The following is a 20,237-nucleotide window of genomic DNA, read 5'->3' on the forward strand; positions in this document are numbered from 1 at the left end:
TTTGCTCCAATGGAGCCTCGGCTGCGGGAGGGGAAGAGAGAGACAGGGAGGAAAGCGCGGCGGAGGGGTGGAGAAGCAAATGGGCGCTTCTCCTGTGTGCCCTGGCCGGGAATCGAACCCGGGTCCTCCGCACGCTAGGCCGACGCTCTACCGCTGAGCCAACCGGCCAGGGCTGCGGTGAATTCTTTAAACAATTATGTAGCTTACTGAAAAATAGCTTGTAAAAGACACAGGAACAGCTCTTTATATATAGAAAGTCTTGTGTTCTTCTTCAGGAGTGATGTTGCCACAATAAGGAAATACAGAAGTGATTGATCCGTATTCCTGACCCCGCCCTCCCCCATTACTTCCACCTCTTGGTCATGATCCTCATCAACAAGGTCAGCGGCCTTCCTGCAGGATGGTCACAACGATGACAACTGTACCGAAAAATGAGCCATCAGACAATGCTCAAGGAAACTGTCAGCTTTGCTGACATAAGAGAATCTCCTAATCAACGGCACACACCATCCGTCTTACGGTCCCAGCCGGTGCTCTTAATCCTGCCGAGTGGTATGTTCTTCCTTGGGCCACTGATAATCAAGAGGTTTATCTCAGGGGCATGTCCATCACTCCTTCCAGGGGCCCCAACTCTCTAGCCTGTATCCTTTGTGAGGTCAGATGTCAGGGAAGCTTGTTGCCTAAACACCAAACTTTGAAGCTCCCTGGAAAAATGCCTTCAGAGAAATATGACTTAACTACCTGCCCTCAGATAGATTTCTTCCTTTCTTTGATACATTTTTTGTGTCTTTTGTTATAACTACTATTTCTTCTTGCTTTCTCCTCTCAACCACTATATATATCCACTTCATTCCATGGCATATGTCAAGTACACCTTTCTAAATAATTTATTCTTTTTTTTAATGTTTATTATTTTTCATTGATTGGTAGGGGGAGACATAGATCTGTTCCTGTATGTTCCCTGACCGGGGGATCAAACTGGCAACCTCTGCACTTCAGGGCGATGCTCTCAGTGGTCCCCAACCCCCGGGCCGCAGACCGGTACCGGTCCGTGGGCCATTTGGTACCGGTCTACAGAGAAAGAATAAATAACTTACATTATTTCCATTTTATTTCCATTTAAGTCTGAACGATGTTTTATTTTTAAAAAATGACCAGATTCCCTCTGTTACATCCGTCTAAGACTCACTCTTGACGCTTGTCTCGGTCACGTGATACATTTATCCGTCCCACCCTAAAGGCCGGTCCGTGAAAATATTTTCCGATATTAAACTGGTCCGTGGCCCAAAAAAGGTTGGGGACCACTGCTCTAACTAACTGAGCTATCTGGCCACAGCTCTAGATAAAATAATTTTCTTGACTGTTATCTTTTGTTGTCTGACACTTGAAAACTATAAAAGCAGGCAAGTAATTAAAATTAAAGTGTTTTAAAGAAAATGAAACACTCCATCTGGCCCTTTATCTGTTTTCTATCCAATTACAAAAAGCAATGGAGAAAAAGAAACGAACTCCGAGAAGCAATTCAGAAACACAGAGGGGTCCCGTTCACAGCAATCTCTCTAAGGTCTCAAAAGTAGGTCTAACTCCCTCTTCCCCCCTTTCCCCAGTAAATCAAGCGCGGGGTGTGACAGCTGGGCTCAGCTGGCCAGGAGGCGCCTCCTGTCCGAGCAGGGGACATGTGCTATCCATCATGGTTTCTGAGCTCTCTTGCCTGGGGGAACATTTTGGAGAGGAAGACCATTGTGAGACTCCACAAATGTTTTACTGCCACGTTCGCTGGACCCTCACCTCATCACTATTTGTCATCCCCTTGGTCCATCCTTGCACAGCCACAGAGAAAGAATATAAAAACGGCTTGGCCACAGCAGTGAGTGCCAGACCAGGAAACCACCGTCCCCAAGGGGGAAGGACGCAGTGGAGGCGGGGGAGAGCTCTGGGGAACGTGGGGTGTTGGTTATGGTGCGCTGTGGGAGGGGCGGCCCGCTCCCCTCCTTCCTTCCCCTTCGTCCCCAGCTCCGGGCAAGGGGCTGGGCCATACGGGGCTGTCCGCTGTCCGCTCAATGCTCAACCAGTCCTGACCTCTCCCACCTCTCCCAGTTCCGGGCCCTGCAGCCGGTCCTCTCCTGCTTGGGCCTATGTTTCTCCGTGTTTGTCAATTGAGGAGAATGGACTGGATCAGGGGTCCCCAAACTTTTTACACAGGGGGCCATTTCACTGTCCCTCAGACCATTGGAGGGCCAGACTATAAAAAAAAACTACGAACAAATCCCTTATGCACACTGCACATATCTTATTTTAAAGTAAAAAAAAACAAAACAGGAACAAATACAATATTTAAAATAAAGAACAAGTAAATTTAAATCAACAAACTGACCAGTATTTCAATGGGAACTATGCTCCTCTCACTGACCACCAATGAAAGAGGTGCCCCTTCCGGAAGTGCGGCGGGGGCTGGATAAATGGCCTCAGGGGGCCGCATGCGGCCCGCGGGCCGTATTTTGGGGACCCCTGGACTGGATGATGCCAAGGCCCCTCGAGTTTTATATTCAGAGTCTCACACTGAAGAGTGCTGGCCTGAGACTCTGTACTTGAGAGCACACGACGTCCTGCCTGCAGGCCACATCTGGCTTGCCACCTGTTTTCACATACTTGGTGAGATAAGAATGGTTTTACATTTTTAAACGGTTGGGGAATTATTATTTTTTTTTAAAGAGTAACATTTCTTGACAGGTGAAAATGACTTAAAATTCCAATTTCAGCGTCCATCACGCTACGGTTTTGCGTCTGCATTGCCCAGGGCTGCTTTTGCGCCACAGTAATTGAATAGTTGCTACAGAGACTGTAGCAGGGGTCCCCAAATTTTTTACACAGGGGGCCAGTTCACTGTCCCTCAGACCATTGGAGGGCCGCCAAATACAGTGCTCCTCTCACTGATCACCAATGAAAGAGGTGCCCCTTCCGGAAGTGCGGCAGGGGGGCCGGATAAATGGCCTCAGGGGACCGCATGCGGCCCACGGGCCCTAGTTTGGGGAAACCTGCAGTGTATGGCCTGCCAAGCCTGAAATACTTACCCTCTGGCCCTTTTCAGAAAAAGTTTGCCCACCCCTGGTTTAGAGAAGGAACGATGTCTTTCAGGATGGCCGCAGTCCCCAGTGAGTGGCCCCGCTGGAGATGAGGCTGGAGTGACAGGGAGGGCCAGCCCCGCTCGGTGAGCCAGAGGCTCTCGTTCCCCCATGGGGAGTCCACATGTGCTCTCGCTGCTTTGCTACACAGCGGAGGACCAGATAGGGAAGGGATTAATTTTACGTGTGGTTATAGAAAACACACAGGTACACATACATGCACTACACCCCAGCCAACCAGGCTGGGAACAGTTTCTCCTGGGAGTAGCCTGGCCCTTTAGCTGCCTTGCAGAAGACACATCCCGGGGGGCCCCTGCCAATGGTCCCCCATGAAGGAAACGGTCTCCAAGGGTGAGTACCTGAAGGGTGATGTTGAGGGGCTGGAAATGACATTCCAGATCATCCAGCTGAATGAAGTTGGACGTGTCCACAGACTCGCCGTACACGAAGGAGGTTGGAGACATGATCCTGAAAGAAGAAACCACCGTGACATGCATCAGCCCAAGCCACGGGCAAGTGACCCTTGGCCACTCCCAGCCTGCGAACCCACACATCTGTCTCTGGAACCCGGCTCTCTCTCCAGTGTTCCACCAGCTGCGTAGTTACTTCTCTCTCCTGTAAACAGGCACGGTCAGATGTACGCTGCCGAAACAGACATTTCTGACAAGGACTTCTCATCTGAGGTCAAATCAATAAGCTACATATGTTTATATATATGGGGGTTAGAGTTTTAAAATGAAGAAGGCGGCTATGGTAGCTTTGATTTCAGTTTGTTTGTTTTTTTTAACTGGATTATAAAATTACACCTGTTTCCATGTTGGTATTGGAAAACCTTTCTGTGGAGTGAGGAAGACAATGGCAAGGTTTTAGGAAATAAATGATATATTTGGCATCCTAAACCCTACTCTGTGACAGATTCATTTAACAATTTAAAAATTTCAAACTACCAGAATAATTAGAAATTTAGAGCTTAAAAGTGGATTTCTGGTCGATAATACCGTTGGTCTTCAGATTTTAAACAGTGGCTATATAAGATGTAAGAATTCAAGCTCTGCCTGTGGCATGCTTGCCATGTGGCCCGTATCGACAAACCCTGAGATGAGACAAAGCCCAGATTCATGTAGATTCCCAGACAAACCATAGATTCTTAAAGGGATTCTAGAAGCTACTCATTTGCCTAAACAATAATGATGTAAAAATGTACTAAGTCTGAATGCACAGTAATTCATCTATTTTCCTTTTTTAAATAAAGATTTTTATTGATTGATTTTAGAGAGAGAGAGAGAGAGAGGGGAAAGGAGAGAGAGAGAGAAACACTGATTTGTTATTCCACTTATTTATGCATCCATTGGTTGATTCTTGTTTGTGCTTTGACAGGGGATTGTACTTGCAACCTTGGCGTATTGAGATGGTGTGCTAACCAACTACCCTACCCAGCCAAGGGCCAAAATTCATCTATTTTCAACTTGAATGTATTTTTTGTTTTTTTTAAGAAATGTAGCGAGTCTCAGTATTCTCAAATGGCAGGCACTGGTTCCTTGATGCTCACCCTGTCTTGTGTTCCTGGAAAGATCAGAGGCTGACTCGTTTGTTTAAGCGATGGCTTCATTGGGGGCTGTTCGCACCTCACAATGAGGGCCCCTAGGGCCTGACAACAGGCTCAAGTCAGCCAGTGTTTTCTCTTTGGTCCCCACGGAGAGGGCTTGGTTCAGGGCACATTCTCACTATGCCTCTGATGAGACAAGTAAATAAACTATGTAGTTAAAAACAGAGCTACAAAGAAAGGCAAAGCTATGTTAATATGCAAATATATTCCACCAATGCGTCCTGTCTGAAGACTGCAATGAAAAACGCCAAGAGCACTGGCTGGCCCTCCCGGCACCCAGCGGCAGGAGCTGTATCACCCTGGGGCCTCCTTCTGCGATGGATTAGCATTCCGACTTCTAGCCAAGGCCCAGGCAAGGGCACTTGAAAACTGAAAAATGAGAAACTTTCAACCTCCAGGAAGTTCAGCTTGCATTTAGGCCAAGGGTTCAATGGATCCTCATTTGATCTAAACGGCTTGTGCAAATCGTTTGCCCACCATCTAAGAGGTATGTATGTGCTCTGTTTTCTGAAGCCGGGAATGGGAACTGAATTCTCCGTTTTCCAGGCCTGGGCTCTGGCTGAACACTGCCCCGGGTTGTTCTGGGGGTCCACAGCCCTGCTTTCCGACAAGGCCACACCGTGGCACTGAGTGACCTGGACTTCACCCGGCAGAGGTGTGCCCGTTCTGGTGGCTCCCTGCCCACTCCAGACCAGCACGGACATCAGGCAGAGCTGCTGCCGGCTCTGCAGAAGAGGTAACAGGGACACACAGAGCCAATTCTGACTGGAACGAGCCAGGGCACTGGGACGCCTCTGGCTGAGATTTTAATCCCAGGAATCACGCTGCCCGCTACCATACGGCACTCTGGAGGGATGGGTGCTGGGCAAACGTGCATGTAAAGGTGTACAGGATGTTCAAAGAAATCAAGGGGCTCCAACTTCTTGTGTTACCTACCAGGTGGGAAAAGAGGAGAAATGAGGAGAGAGGAGAGAGGGGGGCACTGGTCACTGTCGCTGGACCTGCGTTCTGCATTTCAGAGCTGGGAAGACGTGGAGGTGGCAGGGCCACGGACTCCAGGCTACACACGGACTCCAGGCTACACACGCAAATGCAAGAAAGGCACAGTGTCCCCTGCAGGGAACCTCTGTGCTCCGGCAGCCCAGGCCTGGGCGACTCACCCGGTGATGGACGTGTCCACTTCGTGCATCAGCGGCACCATCAGGGTGAGGGTGTTGTCGTGCAGGGACTCGGCGCGCTCTGCGTTGCCGCTGTGCGGGGAGAGGGGAGCGGCAGGTGGTCAGCACGGGCTCCCGGACAGCAGCCTCCCGGGCTCCGGACCGGAGCTCAGCCTGCACCCCCCAGGGGCTGAGTCTGCACCTCACTTCACCTCAGTTCTGTTTCTGGTCCCTATACAGTCACAGGGGGCACTCTACAGTCTCAGTTGGGCTCCCCTCCTAAAGATGTGAGCGCAACTAATGTACTGGGGCCCCAGAAAACACGAGTGGAGTGGAGAAGGCAGACAGGGGCGGGGAGGAAGGCCATTAGGGCATGTGATCCCGGAGGCCAGGCCTCTGGGCAGCTGGGCTCCGTCTGGCGGGGGGACTCTGGGAGGCAGTGTTCCTGTCCCCTGACTCCTGAGACCTGCGCTGCTGCTGGGAGAGGTGAGGCAGGGGCCGTTACTCCCCTGGCGCCTGCCCTGTGCACTCGCGGGGAGCGGGCTCCAGAGGAAGCCTCGGGTAGAGTGGCAGTGCCAGGAGCTGGGCGCAGGGCCGTGGTGTGTGGGAAAAGTGAGCGCCGAGGGGTTATACACACATGGGCACCGACAGCGGGTGCTACTTCTGTGAGTGCTCGTTCCATGAATAACGGACCAGCAAGGCCAGGGCTGCGGCCAGGAAGCAGGCTGCTGGGCTTCAGGCTTCAGCAGTATGTGCCACTTGAAGGCAGCACCCATCCTCCACGGACAGGCAGGCCCGGCAGAGGGGCCCCAGCCAACCCTGTCACCACAGATATCACGGGAGCTCCCGCTATGGACTTCGGGCTCCAGTATGTCCATATACAGGCATCCCCTTTGGGGTGAGAAAGCCCGGGACTGGAATTCTTGTGAGGTCATTCCGAAGAGGCCCAAGCGAGGGGGCTGGAGCTACCGAGTGGGAAGTGCCAGGCACACTCCCCAGCATGCCCGCCCTGGGTCCTCTCAATGACCGCAGAGGGGCGGGACTGCCCACCTCTGACCAGGAAGGAGCAGCTCAGACAGATCAGGCAACTTGCCCCAAGGGACCCAGAGCAAACCAGGCCAGTCTGACTCCGAAAGCAGGGCTGTTCCATTGTGATTCCCTCTCCTGTTACTAGATTTGGAGGCTTGGTGGAGAGATGGAAAGAAGGAAGAGGAGAAAAAGAAGAGAGGAAGGGGGGGGGAGGAAGAGAAGAGAGAAGACCTAGTTTTCCTTTCCTACTTAATTAAATTTCAAATATGAACTGTGATGATTATTCCCAGGAAGCCAAAGCCTTGACAAAAGGCATGGCCCTTGGGTGCCTGTCGCCGGACCCGGCAGTGACAGTGACCACGCTACGGCATGGTGTGAATGTGGGATCCCAGCAGAAGGCCAAGGTCAGCCTCCAGGGCGGAACAGAAGAGTCTCCAAGACCCGTTGTGGTTCAGGCACAGTCCATGCCCCGGGCTCCTGCCCGCCCCCCGCCCCGTGCCCGCCCTGCCCGCCCTGCCCCCACCGCCTTCCTCTCCCACCCAGCAAGTGCTGAACTGGACAACACTGAAATAGCACTCACATCCCCTCCCCTCCTCTCGCCTATTGTTCTGAAACAATGCGCTCTGTGACTCTGACCCGACTCCTCATCTGTCTTCCGCTGATGGGGTGACACCCATCACTCAAGTCACTCCCAGGGCAGCCACAGTGTGCAGAAGCAGCAGGATCAGGTGCCCCACCTGGCCTCACTTCCTTGCCCTTCCTTCCCCAGGGGGCAATGAACAGCCGGAGAACCACTGCTCTAGGCGGACCCGAGAGGAGTCCCACGTGGGTGGGGTGCAACCCAGGGCTCGCTCCCTTCCCCCACGAGGGCCTCCTGCCAGGTCTGCGGAATCGGTTCCGGATGGAAGCACCACCCCTGGCCCTGCCATTTGTCCAGCCACCTGTGGCCGCTGGCAGCTCAGGCCCGACAGTGTCATCTGTCATCAGGTGACGGCTCCAGACGGAGCGAAGTTGAAAAGTTGAGATAAAGAGGCCAGACATCAAAAGGCCTCCGGTCACCCCGGGAGCGCGTGACTCGGGATGCTTTCTTGAGGTCGGCCAAGCCGGACCGCTGAGAGGGGAGCTCTTGAGAAACTCTTTCCTCTCAACATTACGTCCTCCTAAATCCACACGTGGGCAAGAGGCCTTCAAAGGGTGGTGACGGCCAGAAAGGCAGGGTTGCTGGCTTTCGAGATAAGGAGCTTTAGAGATCTTTCCATCACAGCAGGAAGTCGCTGTTGTGGGTGCCCTTGGGGTGGAGGGGGGGGGCAGTAAGATCAGATTTTCACCCAAGTCTGGAAAGAAACCAGTGCCTAAAATATTCCGCCGTGTGTGTCACAGATAATACAGCTTCCTAATAACATTTGTGATTCAAAGGAGTAGAAGCTCTGATATTTAATTCAGTAGTCAAGCGACCAAGGCTTGGCATTCCCCGATGGTATGTGGCAATACTACTACCGCACAGAAGATATTCTTGAATTTAGTCCGTTGTTAGCATTTTCGTATGTGCCCAGCACGGTATCTGGTAAACAATAGGTGCTTAATAGATGTCTGCTGAGTAAAAATGTGCTCGGTACATACAGAGTAAGGGGCTAGAGACAGTGGTTCTCTGCGGCAGCTGTTCAGTGCAATCACTTCACTAGCCTTTTCAAAATCCCAAAGGCCAGATCTCACCCCAGGCCAATCAGATCAGAATGCTGGAGGCGGACCGACCAGGCTGCGGTAGATTTTGAAGCTCCCCAGGGGATTCTAGTGGACACCTAAGGCCAGGGCGCCAAAGGTCCATGGACATGTGATTCTAACAGATGCAGTTTTCGCCATCCTGGGTTGGCCAGCGGTCCTTTTACACCACTCATTAGCCCTGAGGGGGGCTGGGAGGCAGATGAAGTGTCCTCCTTCGGACAAGGGACGTCTCTTTCCTGTCACGTTTCCTGCCCAAATGTTCCTCCCCAGATATACCGGCTGCCCCAGGTGCTGAGGGACTGAGAGGTCATAATGATGGATCTTCCCAACATCGGGGAGTTTGTTCTGGATCAGGAGAGGGAGAATTTTCAGGTGTCAGTGGACATCTGCCTCCCTTTATTAAACTTGACAATCAATGTGTCACTCCCCTCTTCAAATACACTCATTGGCCCCCACTGCCTCTGGAATGTAGTTCAGACTTTCTGAGGCCATGTGGGCCCTCGTGGCCCGGCCCAGTCTCCTGTTTCAGCCCCATCTCCCCCCCGCCCTGGTATGCTATATGTCCCACGCCCTTCCTCAGAGATGGCTCTTGAGGCCCCAGTTCACTCCAATGGCCGCCACGCACAGGGGTGTAACAGAGTCCATTGTCCCCCGTACATCGCCACCACTGTGCCCATGTTTCTTCAGCCTAAATACAGACTCCTCTGTTTGAATGCCACCTCCCCAGGGAAGACTCCGGGTTCTAGCAATGGGAGCGGAAATCTCCCTTTTCTTTTATGTCTCACACATTTCTGTTAGATCACAGTCACATTTTATGAGAACGTGAATTCTGTGTTCTTGAAAACAGTGTGAATGACAAAGAACTGAGTCCTGCATGACTTCACGGCTTGCAAACCCAGCCGATCGTAACCTGTGTGGGCATGCTCCGACCTGTGTGGGCATGCTCCGACCTGTGTGGGCATGCTCCGACCCCGTGGCGGCGGCGCCCGGGCAGCAGGAGCCACGCAGCGCCGGAAGGTTGCACAGGAGTTCAGGGGCTGGGGGCTGTACTTCAGCATTCACTGTTGTTATTAGTTCCACCTACTCTGTACGGCTGAGAGCAATCCATAGGGTACACTTAACGTTCATGTTCACTAAGTGCCACAGTAAGGAACGAAACGGCCAGCACGCCATCAGCTGTGGAATGCAAGTTGGATACAACGCGTGGTAAAGAAGGACACCTGTGGTGGTACAGTGGGTAAAGCGTCGACCTGGAAACACTGAGGTCGCCGGTTCAAAACCCTGGGCTTGCCTGGTCAAGGCACATATGGGAGTTGATGCTTCCTGCTCCTCTCTTCTCTTCTCTCTCTCTCTCTCTCTCTCCCCGCCTTCTCTAAAATGAATAATAATAATAAAAAAGGACAGAAAGGCCACTGTGGTGTGCTCTGCTCTTATTTTTAGGAGTGAATTTTCTCCACAATAGTAGCAATCGTGCTGAAAAAAAGTGCAGAGAGCGGCACTGAAAGCAAACGAGTGTCATGGTGGCTGTGGACTGAGGGGCTCGGATAATGTATGCCTCTAGCTTCACAGTCACTTCCGGGGGAAATGTTATCTTAACTGATGCTGGGAAGGAAGAAGGCCTCTATGGGAACCAAGTTAAAGGGTAGCGAGAGATGAAAATAGGCTCCCTTCTACCTGCACCCCACGGGTGCTGCGGCTATCCACTGCCGTGTGACACTGGCTGGGGCCTGCCCTGGGCTTCCCAAATGCCCAGTGACTAGAGATGGAGACTGAGGCCCGAGTGCAAAGCCTTTCCTGAGACTGTGGGTGACACAGAAAGATTCAGAACTTGTGAAGAATCGTCGTGGACCCTTTGGGTAACTGTTCTGGAGAAAATTCAAGAACCGCTCACGGGGTTAGGGAGCCAGGATATTAGGATGGAAACTCTGGCGGAGGCACAATACGTGCTGAAATCCAGAAAAAAGTGCTAGACCAGGATTTACTATGTCTGGCGGTGAGAATCCAAGCTGTGACGTCAGGGACATAACGGAGTTGAGAAAGGAAGGTTTCTGTAGACAGTTTTTGGAGAAAACTGTGAAGGGGGAGGGTGTATGCCTTTTTTTTTTTTTTTTTTTTTTTGTATTTTTCTGTAGTTGGAAAGGGGAGGCAGTCAGACAGACTCCCACATGCACCCGACCGGGATCCGTCCAGCATGCCCACCAGGGGGCGATGCTCTGCCCATCTGGGGCATCGCTCTGTTGCAACCAGAGCCATTCTAGCTCCTGAGGCAGAGGCCATGGAGCCATTTTCAGCGCTCGGGCCAACTTTGCTCCAATGGAGCCTTGGCTGCAGGAGGGGAAGAGAGAGACAAGAGAGGAAGGAGAGGGGGAGGAGTGGAGAAGCAGATGGGCGCCTCTCTTGTGTGCCCTGGCCAGGAATCGAACCCGGGACTCCTGCACGCCAGGCTGACGCTCTACCACTGAGCCAACCGGCCAGGGCCGGGTGTCTGCCTTTTAAATGACACTTTAGGAAACTTGATCAAACAGTGGTTCCTGCCCAGGAAGTGTGAGGGGGAGGGGCTGCTGCCTTCCCCTCCGAAGGCAGAGTGAGAGAGGTGACTGACTGCCCCAGAGTCCCCCACGTTTGGGGAAAGCCAGCGTGTAGTCCCTGTGCATCCAGTCCCGCATGGCAGAGGCTCGGCAGAAGAAGCTGAAGGTATCTCTCAGGCTGCCTAGAGGCTGAGGTTGGAAGCAGTCTTCCCTTTTCCAAAGAGTAGGAGTCAGCTTTGAATAGCTGCACAGCCCAGTGAGTGTTCCCGACAGTCCCTGCTAAGCTCGACCTCTCTTGTTCCAGTCCCTGCAGTGAGTCAAGGGGGCTCAGCAACTGCTCTCGGGAAATGGGGAGAGGGCCAGTGAAAGAGCAAGATCACTACCCCGACATTTTAATCATGCAACTGTGAGCTTGCTTTGCGAGCTGAAGTGACCGTAGGACTTTGCATCACCCCAGAGGGACCTAAGAATGTGCGGGACTGTCCTCGATGTCCTCCAAGGACAGGGAAAGGGAGGCGAGGTAGCTGTGCAAGCAGAACCAGACACGCACCCTCCCCAAGAGACCTGGTCCCACCCAGCGCTGCGGGGCTTCACACGGCATCCCCCTCGGCTTCCTGTATCATCAAAGCATGGCCAGGGGATATCTTTTCCGGTTCCATCAATACTGTATCTTTGGGAAAATAAAAGTTTAACTCCCCCTTACCTCTGAGCAGTAATGATGAAGCTTAAAACTTCCTCTTCCCCGGACAGATGGCTTGTATCAAAGATAACGCTGAATTCATACTGGAAAAAAAAAAAAAAAGAAAGAAAAGAAAGTGACATTTGGCATTCCAAAGCAGTTTATGACCCCTGGAAATGTATTTGCACGACAAGCTTTATTTGCATGCATATCTTTTTGACTGTCAGGCCAGGGACACAGCTTTCACAGTAAAACCTCCCTTGCCAAGAGGCATGCTGTCCCTTTCAACAGCCGGGGTTCTTTTTAGGAAGTGGCCCATTTGTCCTCTGAAGCCAGGACTTTCTAAGTTCCGCTCACACAGCACCTTCCCCATGTTTTGCCATATCTGCGTTCTGTACCACCTGCTGCTCTTGGCTTCATATTTTTATTGCCTCGCTCTCTTTGTTTCGAGACTATTTTAAAGGGAAATACGTATACCATGGCCACAGACGGGGACCCAGGGTCACTGGCCTCGAAAAGAAGGGAGTCACAAAGATAAGGGTCAGGCACACAAAGCCATGCTGAGCTTCATTGCCTGCTGAGGGCTCTGAGCCTCGGCTCTACTCTACTTTGGTGGTGGTGGTGGGGGGGGGTTGACCGAGTGACAGGGCCGTGTTACAGATTATGCTCGCACTCTAGACTTTTTCCTGCATGGGGTAAGAATTGAAAGAGCATTGAAAAGAAATGACTTTTTCACTGTAAGAATCAAGGCTGTTTAGTGCTGTGTCCACAGAGCACCCAAAACTATCTCAGGCAGCTCCCGTGTTCAGCAAATGGTTTTCTTTTTTTTTTTTTTTGTATTTTTCTGAAGCTGGAAACTGGGAGAGACAGTCAGACAGACTCCCGCATGCGCCCGACCGGGATCCACCCGGCACGCCCACCAGGGGCAACGCTCTGCCCACCAGGGGGCGATGCTCTGCCCCTCCGGGGCGTCGCTCTGCCGCGACCAGAGCCACTCTAGCGCCTGGGGCAGAGGCCAAGGAGCCATCCCCAGCGCCCGGGCCATCTTTGCTCCAATGGAGCCTCAGCTGCGGGAGAGGAAGAGAGAGACAGAGAGGAAGGAGGGGGTGGGTGGAGAAGAAAATGGGCACTTCTCCTATGTGCCCTGGCCGGGAATTGAACCCGGGTCCCCCGCACGCCAGGCCGACGCTCTACCGCTGAACCAACTGGCCAGGGCCAGTTTTCACTGTATATATTGGGCATGTGTGGGAATGTGGGAGACGCTCTTGGGGAAGGGGTTCCAAACCAGGCTCTACCACAGACTGACTATGCAGAGACCCTTAATCTCCTTGCATTTCAGTAAAAGGAAGAGAGGGTGGACAAAAGGAAGCTTAAATTCCATTAAGCTCTGAGAGTCTATGACTTATTTACTAACTATTTGGGTTCCTTTATGACTAATTCTAAGCTTTGCAAGACTGGAATCTACCGAACGGAATGCTGCCTGAAAGTAATGAACCCTGGACCAGGACACTGGGCCAGCACCTACAGTGGCCTCTGAACATCCCTTTCTAGACAGAAACTTCTGTTGCCGCGGGACTCAGCTCACAGTGAGGGTGGGGCATGGAGCAGGGCACAGGAAGCAAAGGCGGAAGACACAAAGGAAGGGAAAGTCACGGGTCTGGTCCCAGCAAAGAGTCAGAACGGGCAGAAGATCTGAACTGAACATATTAGAGATCAAGGTGAGGTAAGAAAGCCAAAGGTTTGGGCAAAAAGCCAAAGTCAGAGACACAGGCGTGGGGAGAACAGAAGGTCAGGCACACACACAGCTGGCCAGAGGAAGCCGGTAATGCAGTCATGAGGCTCAGCAGATGGCCTGGGGCCTAATGACCCACAGGGTCTGCGGGACAGGGGAGGGCAAGCCCAGCTGGGGACAGAGGGAGCCCCTGTCCCTAACTGAGTCCCTTCTTGGTCTTTCTCCACGGGCTTTTCCGCCCAGGCCCCCGTCTCCGCGTCTTAACTCCTGATCTTAACATCTATATCAGGGGTCCCCAAACTTTTTACACAGGGGGCCAGTTCACTGTCCCTCAGACCGTTGGAGGGCCTGACTATAAAAAAAAACCTATGAACAAATCCCTATGCACACTGCACATATCTTATTTTAAAGTAAAAAAACAAAATGGGAGCAAATACAATATTTAAAATAAAGAACAAATAAATTTAAATCAACAAACTGACCAGTATTTCAATGGGAACTATGCTCCTCTCACTGACCACCAATGAAAGAGGTGCCCCTTCCGGAAGTGCGGTAGGGGGCCGGATAAATGGCCTCAGGCGGCCTGCGGGCCGTAGTTTGAGGACCCCTGATCTATATGGTGGGAGGAAGGTCGAGGCAGTGCAGGGAGGAAGAAGCGTTCATGGTCCAACATTCACACTTCCGTTGGCTTTCTGACTATTATGACAGTTAATGAATTTTGACAAAATTTAATGCCCCAGATTTCAACATCTCTTTTATCGTTATGTCTACCTTCTCTTTATGGGCAGGTAGATCCTGGATCTATTTGTGACAGTGATGATACCAAGTCTCCTTTTAAAATAATCTTTAGACTAAAAAACTAGTAAAACACACCTTAGGCCTGAGTTGGGATGTAGACTGAATGCTATAATAAAATGGCAACTGTTGAAATTTTTCAGTGAAGTCCGTTTTCTGTGGCTCTTCAGGTGTCAGTTCATTTGTGTGTGGTGTGTACCACGTTATGTTACTAAAGGCAACGATGCCCAAGGTTCAGGGTCCTCCTCATCCTCCTTGGAGTCTAACAGGACTGGGCCTGCTTCCTGCCAGCTACTGGGAATCCCTTTTCTCAGGGCCGCCGCCTGGAGGCTTTCTGCCCCCTGGGATGAGTGCGGGCAGAGGAGAAAGAGAGAGCCAGGCAAAGGCTCGGGAATCACGACGGAAGAGCCACAGCGGTTTGGAGCAGCTGTGTTCAAGGAGGCTGACAGGTTAAAGTGATTTTTTTTTTTAAAGAAATGAGCCAATCTTCTTTCTCACTGTAACATTTTCAAAAATTAGTTTACATAACAGCTACCACATACTGGGACCAATAAGTCTTAGAGATTAAAAACGATCTGATTCAGTGGTGGGATTCAAATAATTTAACAACCGGTTCTCTGTCCTTATGACAGATTAAGTATAAAAAAATATATACCAAAAGTAGTTTATTATTTCATGCATTTAATACTTAAATAAAAATAAAAGAGGTATACAAAACTAGACTGTAGGATTTTAAAAATATTAATAAAAAATATTAAATAATACCTGACAAAAAACAATAATACTGTTAATTAAGATATTTCTATATTGCTTCTTGACTGGCATCCTCACTTGCAATTTTTTTCATCTTTGGCTGGAATGAACATGACTACGGGCGCTGAGAACACGCTGTTGCGCACATGAACATTAAAAAGGAGTAAGGAATGTCAATTTGTGATTTCCACATTGAGCGGCTGCTCAGGTGCCCACGTTAGAGAGAACTCTGATACAAGTGCCATTTTAACACCTGGTTCCCAGAACTCAACAAAAAATTAGGGATTGGTTCTGTTGAACTAGTGCGAACCGGCTGAATCCCGCCACTGATCCGATTCTATGACAGAGGCAGGAGAGAAGGATTAAACTTTTCATTTATTGTAGGCGAAAAAGAAAAGTAGACAAAGGAATATGAACTTTCCTTCAAATCCCAGCAGGGAAGACAGCTCCCATTTCAGCTCCCGTGTCATAGGCAGGCCAAGGCAAGCTTGGTCTTTTAGATTCCAGGTGTGCCTCAAAAACTGTACCTTCTACAAATCTTTGCATCTGCTCATAACGATGGCACGTGCTAGAACGCTCCGTGAACATCCGTGTCATGTTATTGTTTGAGCTCAGAAAATTCAGCTCCTTATAAATACCAAAGTGAGTGTAATTTTTATTTTATTTTAATTTTTTTATATTTCAGTGAGAGGGGAGGAGGCAGAGACAGACTCCCACATGCACCCCAACCAGGATTCTCCCAGCAAGCCCACTAGGGGTTGATGCTCTGTCCATCTGGAGCCACTGATCCATTGTTCAGCAATGGAACCAATTTTTTAGCGCCTGAGGCAAAGGCCATGGAGCCATCCTCAATGCCCGAGGCCAACTTGCTCGAATCAATCAAGCCATAGCTGTGGGAAGAGGAGAGACAGAGAAAGAGAGAGAAAGAAGGGGAAGGGGTCGAGAAGCAGATGGTTGCTGCTTCTGTGTGCCCTGGCCAGGAATCGAACCTGGGACATCCACACACTGGTCCAACGCTCTATCACTGAGCCAACTAGCCAGGGCCTGTAATTTTTTTTTACTTAAAAAATAAAATGCGCCTGACCTGTGGTGGTGCAGTGGATCAAGCATTGACCTGAAATGCTGAGGTCACCGGTTCAAAACCCTGGGCTTGCCTGGTCAAGGCACATATGGGAGTTGATGCTTCCTGCTTCTCCCCCTTCTCTCTCTCTCTCTCTCTCCCTCTCTCTATCTCTATCTCTATGTCTATCTCTCTGTCTCTCTTCTCTAAAATGAATAAAAAAATAAAAATAATTTTATAAAAGAAAAAATGCAACACAACTATTCATGCTTTAAGAAGTCTCTTACAAAGAGACTGTGAGTTGCCAGGGCAGTCGGGACTATAGGTCACTAGCCCAGACCACCCACACAGCCTTTCCTATGTTGTCTCAGGGACTCAAAGTGGAATGCAATGTCCCAGAAAAAGAAAATATTTCAAGTAGACCAACCAGATGCTGCTTGCCAAAATGTGAAGGCCGTGTTGTATCTCTCACATTTGTGGCATGCCACGTGGATCAAAGAGAAAGACCCGTGGCACGGTATGCTTGGAGGAGACGGCCGTGGACAGGAGCGTGCACCCCAGCTCCTGCAGCAGGAAACCCTGGGGGAGGCAGCTGGTGGAGTCCAAGGCTGGTGGGAAGGCCTGGGGGTTGCTCCCCAGCAAGGGCTCCGTTTCTGTCCCTTACCCGCGACTTCGACCTCATGAAAGGAAATCCCACGCTGCATTTGAGGAAGTCCGGTTCCAGCAGTTCACAGGAAATGCCCATTTCCTCCTGAAAAACAAATAAAAAAGCACCCCTAGATGGGCTGGCTGCAGGAAGACAGATGTATGGCAGTGGCCTCAGGGAGGCAGGTGGAGACTGCCGCAGACACAGTCGGCCTCCAGGGCGGTGTGCAGGCCGCGGCCACTGCTGGCTGCAGTGGGACGAGGGTCCTCTGAGTCCCAGACCTCCTCTGGCTGCCCGCCCTGCCCGGGGCTTCCCTGGGAAGACAGGTGCAGAGGACAAAACCACTCTTCCTTCTTAACTAACACTCGGGCTCTGAACCCCTGCGCTCTCCTGGTAAACTGGACCGGGCCACATGTGAGCTGGACGCTGCCTAAGGTCTGGATGAAAAGGCAACCAAGTTGTCTTTCTGGCCCCTTTCTCCTAAGCCCACACCCTAATCCTGCTTTCCAAGATCTTGCTATCTATCACTGAGCCAGCCAGCCAGGGCCTGTGATTTTTTTTACTTAAAAAATAAAATGCGCCTGACCTGTGGTGGCGCAGATCAAGTATCAACCTGAAATGCTGAGGTCGCCGGTTCAAAACCCTGGGCTTGCCTGGTCAAGGCACATATGGGAATTGATGCTTCCTGCTCCTCCCCCTTCTTTCTCTCTCTCTCTCTCTCTCTCTCTCTCTCTCTCTCTCTCTCCCCCCCTCTCTCTATCTCTATCTCTATGCTTATCTCTCTGTCTCTCTTCTCTAAAATGAATAAAGAAATAAAAATAATTTTATAAAAAAAATAAAATGCAACGCAACTATTCATGCTTTAAGAATTTTAAGAAGTCTCTTACAAAGAGACTGCTTGACTTTTCCAAGAAGAGTCAAACTCTAAGAAAATCACACCAATGGAAACACAGGGATTCTTTCTACAGCGGGAAGAAGCCAGCAGGGCTGAACTGCTCCCCTGCAAGCCTCCCCAGGGTGGGGCGTCGGTCAAGGGCAAGGAGAAGTTGCCCAGTGTAGCTGGCCCGCGAGGGACTCCACGTTTGGCAGCACCAGAGAACCAGGAGAGAGGCACAGGGAGCAGCTGTCTTTCCACGGGAACATGTGGTTTACAACCAAGATCAAAGGAAAGCCAGGAGGCTCTTTCCTGACGATCCCCACAGCTTCTCCAAGTCCCTGAAGCAAACGAAGCCTTCCCAGGGCAGTCGGAACGTTGGCGGACTCTGCAGAAGGAAAGGCTCCGGGCAGAGCCAGCACTGTGCCGAGTGTCTGGGGACCGGGACACTGACGTTCAATGAGGCGCTGTGACTTCCCCAGGATCATCCTTGGCTGACTCTAAATCCTGTCTCCGTCCCTGTTCCGCACAGTGGTGGCCAAAAGGAACCAGCTTGTGTGGATCCGGCTCTGAAATGCTGCCCGTGTGTCCTGCCCCAATTTCCGAGAACCACACCTCCGTTCAGACCAACTGGTCCGGTCCTTTAGATAAGTAAAATGCAAAAATCGATCGTGTCCAATCAGGGGCACAAAATGTGACCCTTTACTAATATACCAACTCAGTTATAAATGACTTACACACACTACTGTACTAATACATTATGGACATTATCAAACACACAAAAAGTACAAACGATAAGAGAGTAACTAATCCTCGGGGTCAGAAATCAAGATAGCAACTGGGAGGGGTTCCTTGGGTGATGGGAATATTTTCGGGTATGATCATTGTAAAAATTCAAGGAGCTGGGCATTTAATGAAGCAAAAAAAAAAAAAAAAAAAAAAAAAAAAGGAGATATAGAAACATAAAAGGAAACGCGCTATCTTTTTAGTATCCAATCTTGGAGATCACTGATCTGGGTGATGATACATTTTCTATGGCTCTTGGTGACCTTAGCGTTCCTCACACGGACTCAGGATCCCCTGCATTACAATCAGTGTGGGAGCATCTTAAAAAAACACAGATTCCTGGGCTACCCCCCTACCCCCACCCCACCCCACCCCGGGGGTCTCTGAGTAGACAGCTGGGTTGACTCAGAGATTGCAGGGCCTAGGAAACGCGCTCAGTGAGTGATGCTACGGCACGGTGTTCGGGAGCCACAGCTCCAAGCTTGCCTTTCTCTGGTCCATCCTGCAGGCTGCCTGAGGGACCTTCTTGAGACATTGCCTCTCTCCACTGCAAACAGACTAACGCTTCAAAATCCGAATGCTGTTCTCCATTTCAGCTCGTACTTTTTCTGTTATCGTCTCCTTGCCCCACGGAGCACATATTATATATTACTGTTCCACAAACATCCTTCCCCGGTATCGTTTCCACACCTCTGCGAAAGTTGTTCCCACTGTCAGGACAACCTTTCCTCCAGTCCTCCCTCCATCCAAGCTCTTCTTCATCCATCATAGCCCCCAAACACTCACAGGTGGTAAGTTCACACACGTGATACGGATATGGTGCAGGATTCAGAACGGACCCTGGGCCCCGGGCATCCCCCCTGGGGAGCTGAGTCATTCCGACCGTCTACCACGATCAGCGCTGAGAACACTAGTCGGAAGGATGTTGTCCCTGAACCTGAAGAGCTCAGGGACTAGAAGGGGAAGATCTCCCAGCAGAGAAACAGCCACGGACATGGCAGGGCGCGGGGCTGCTCTGAGAGCCTAGCGGACATGTGTTGGCACTTTCAATAAGGAAAACCAGAGAATACTTTCTCAAATGTTGCCTCCAGACCTGCCATGTCCCAAAGTCTGGTCCTAATGATGGGTGGCCTTTGGGCATCATCCTCTTCCTCATATTCCTCACCTCAGAAGCAATGTCCATAATTAGCCCAAGTTGATACTACTCTAAATCCTAACTAATTAGCCTGTGGACCTCAGGGACAGTGAGCCCAAGGCTAGGGTGACCTTAACACTCGGTTTCCCTGGGGCAGTCCTGGTTCACGTCTGTCATCCGGGTGTAATTACCCTCAAGAGCGTCCCAGCACGTATATAAACTGTGTGATTACTCAACCCAGTTCTGAACTCCTTTTGTGAAGCTTAATAACTCACTGGAAATCCCTTTCAAGCCAGGAAAGAGGTTTTCAATTTAAGTCAAAGGCCTATCTGTTCTTGAGGATTTACTGCCCCGAAGGCTTCCTCAGTTTTTGCATGTGTGTGAAGGGGTGACGGTGGCTTCAGAAATTGACTCTGGAACTTGACGGAACCCTCAGTTTACTTAGCTTTAGCGGAGACTGCTTTGGGTTCTTCAAGAGCAGCTGAATGACTTTATTTTCGTTCATCCCAAAATAGGAGAAAATAACATTTAAACCAGCCTTTACTATATACATTATTCCCAGTCTCTTCTTCACTTAGTCTAATAGAAATTGTAAAAATTCTCGGCGGATCGG

The 20,237-nt window shown here is 50.6% G+C and overlaps 1 protein-coding gene across 1 annotated transcript in view; it reads right to left on the reverse strand.

The window, feature by feature from the left end:
* Positions 1-20,237, reverse strand: part of ITGA9 (integrin subunit alpha 9) — a 348,465-nt gene that overhangs the window by 56,753 nt on the left and 271,475 nt on the right. Inside the window, exons 19-22 of the mRNA XM_066244543.1 lie at positions 16,848-16,934; positions 11,868-11,947; positions 5,889-5,978; positions 3,482-3,590 (exon numbers count right to left, since the gene is read on the reverse strand). Coding sequence (XP_066100640.1) covers positions 3,482-3,590; positions 5,889-5,978; positions 11,868-11,947; positions 16,848-16,934 — 366 coding nt within the window. The remainder of the gene's footprint in view (positions 1-3,481; positions 3,591-5,888; positions 5,979-11,867; positions 11,948-16,847; positions 16,935-20,237) is intronic.

Source organism: Saccopteryx bilineata, chromosome 10 (assembly GCF_036850765.1).
Source record: "Saccopteryx bilineata isolate mSacBil1 chromosome 10, mSacBil1_pri_phased_curated, whole genome shotgun sequence".
Taxonomy (NCBI): domain Eukaryota; kingdom Metazoa; phylum Chordata; class Mammalia; order Chiroptera; family Emballonuridae; genus Saccopteryx; species Saccopteryx bilineata.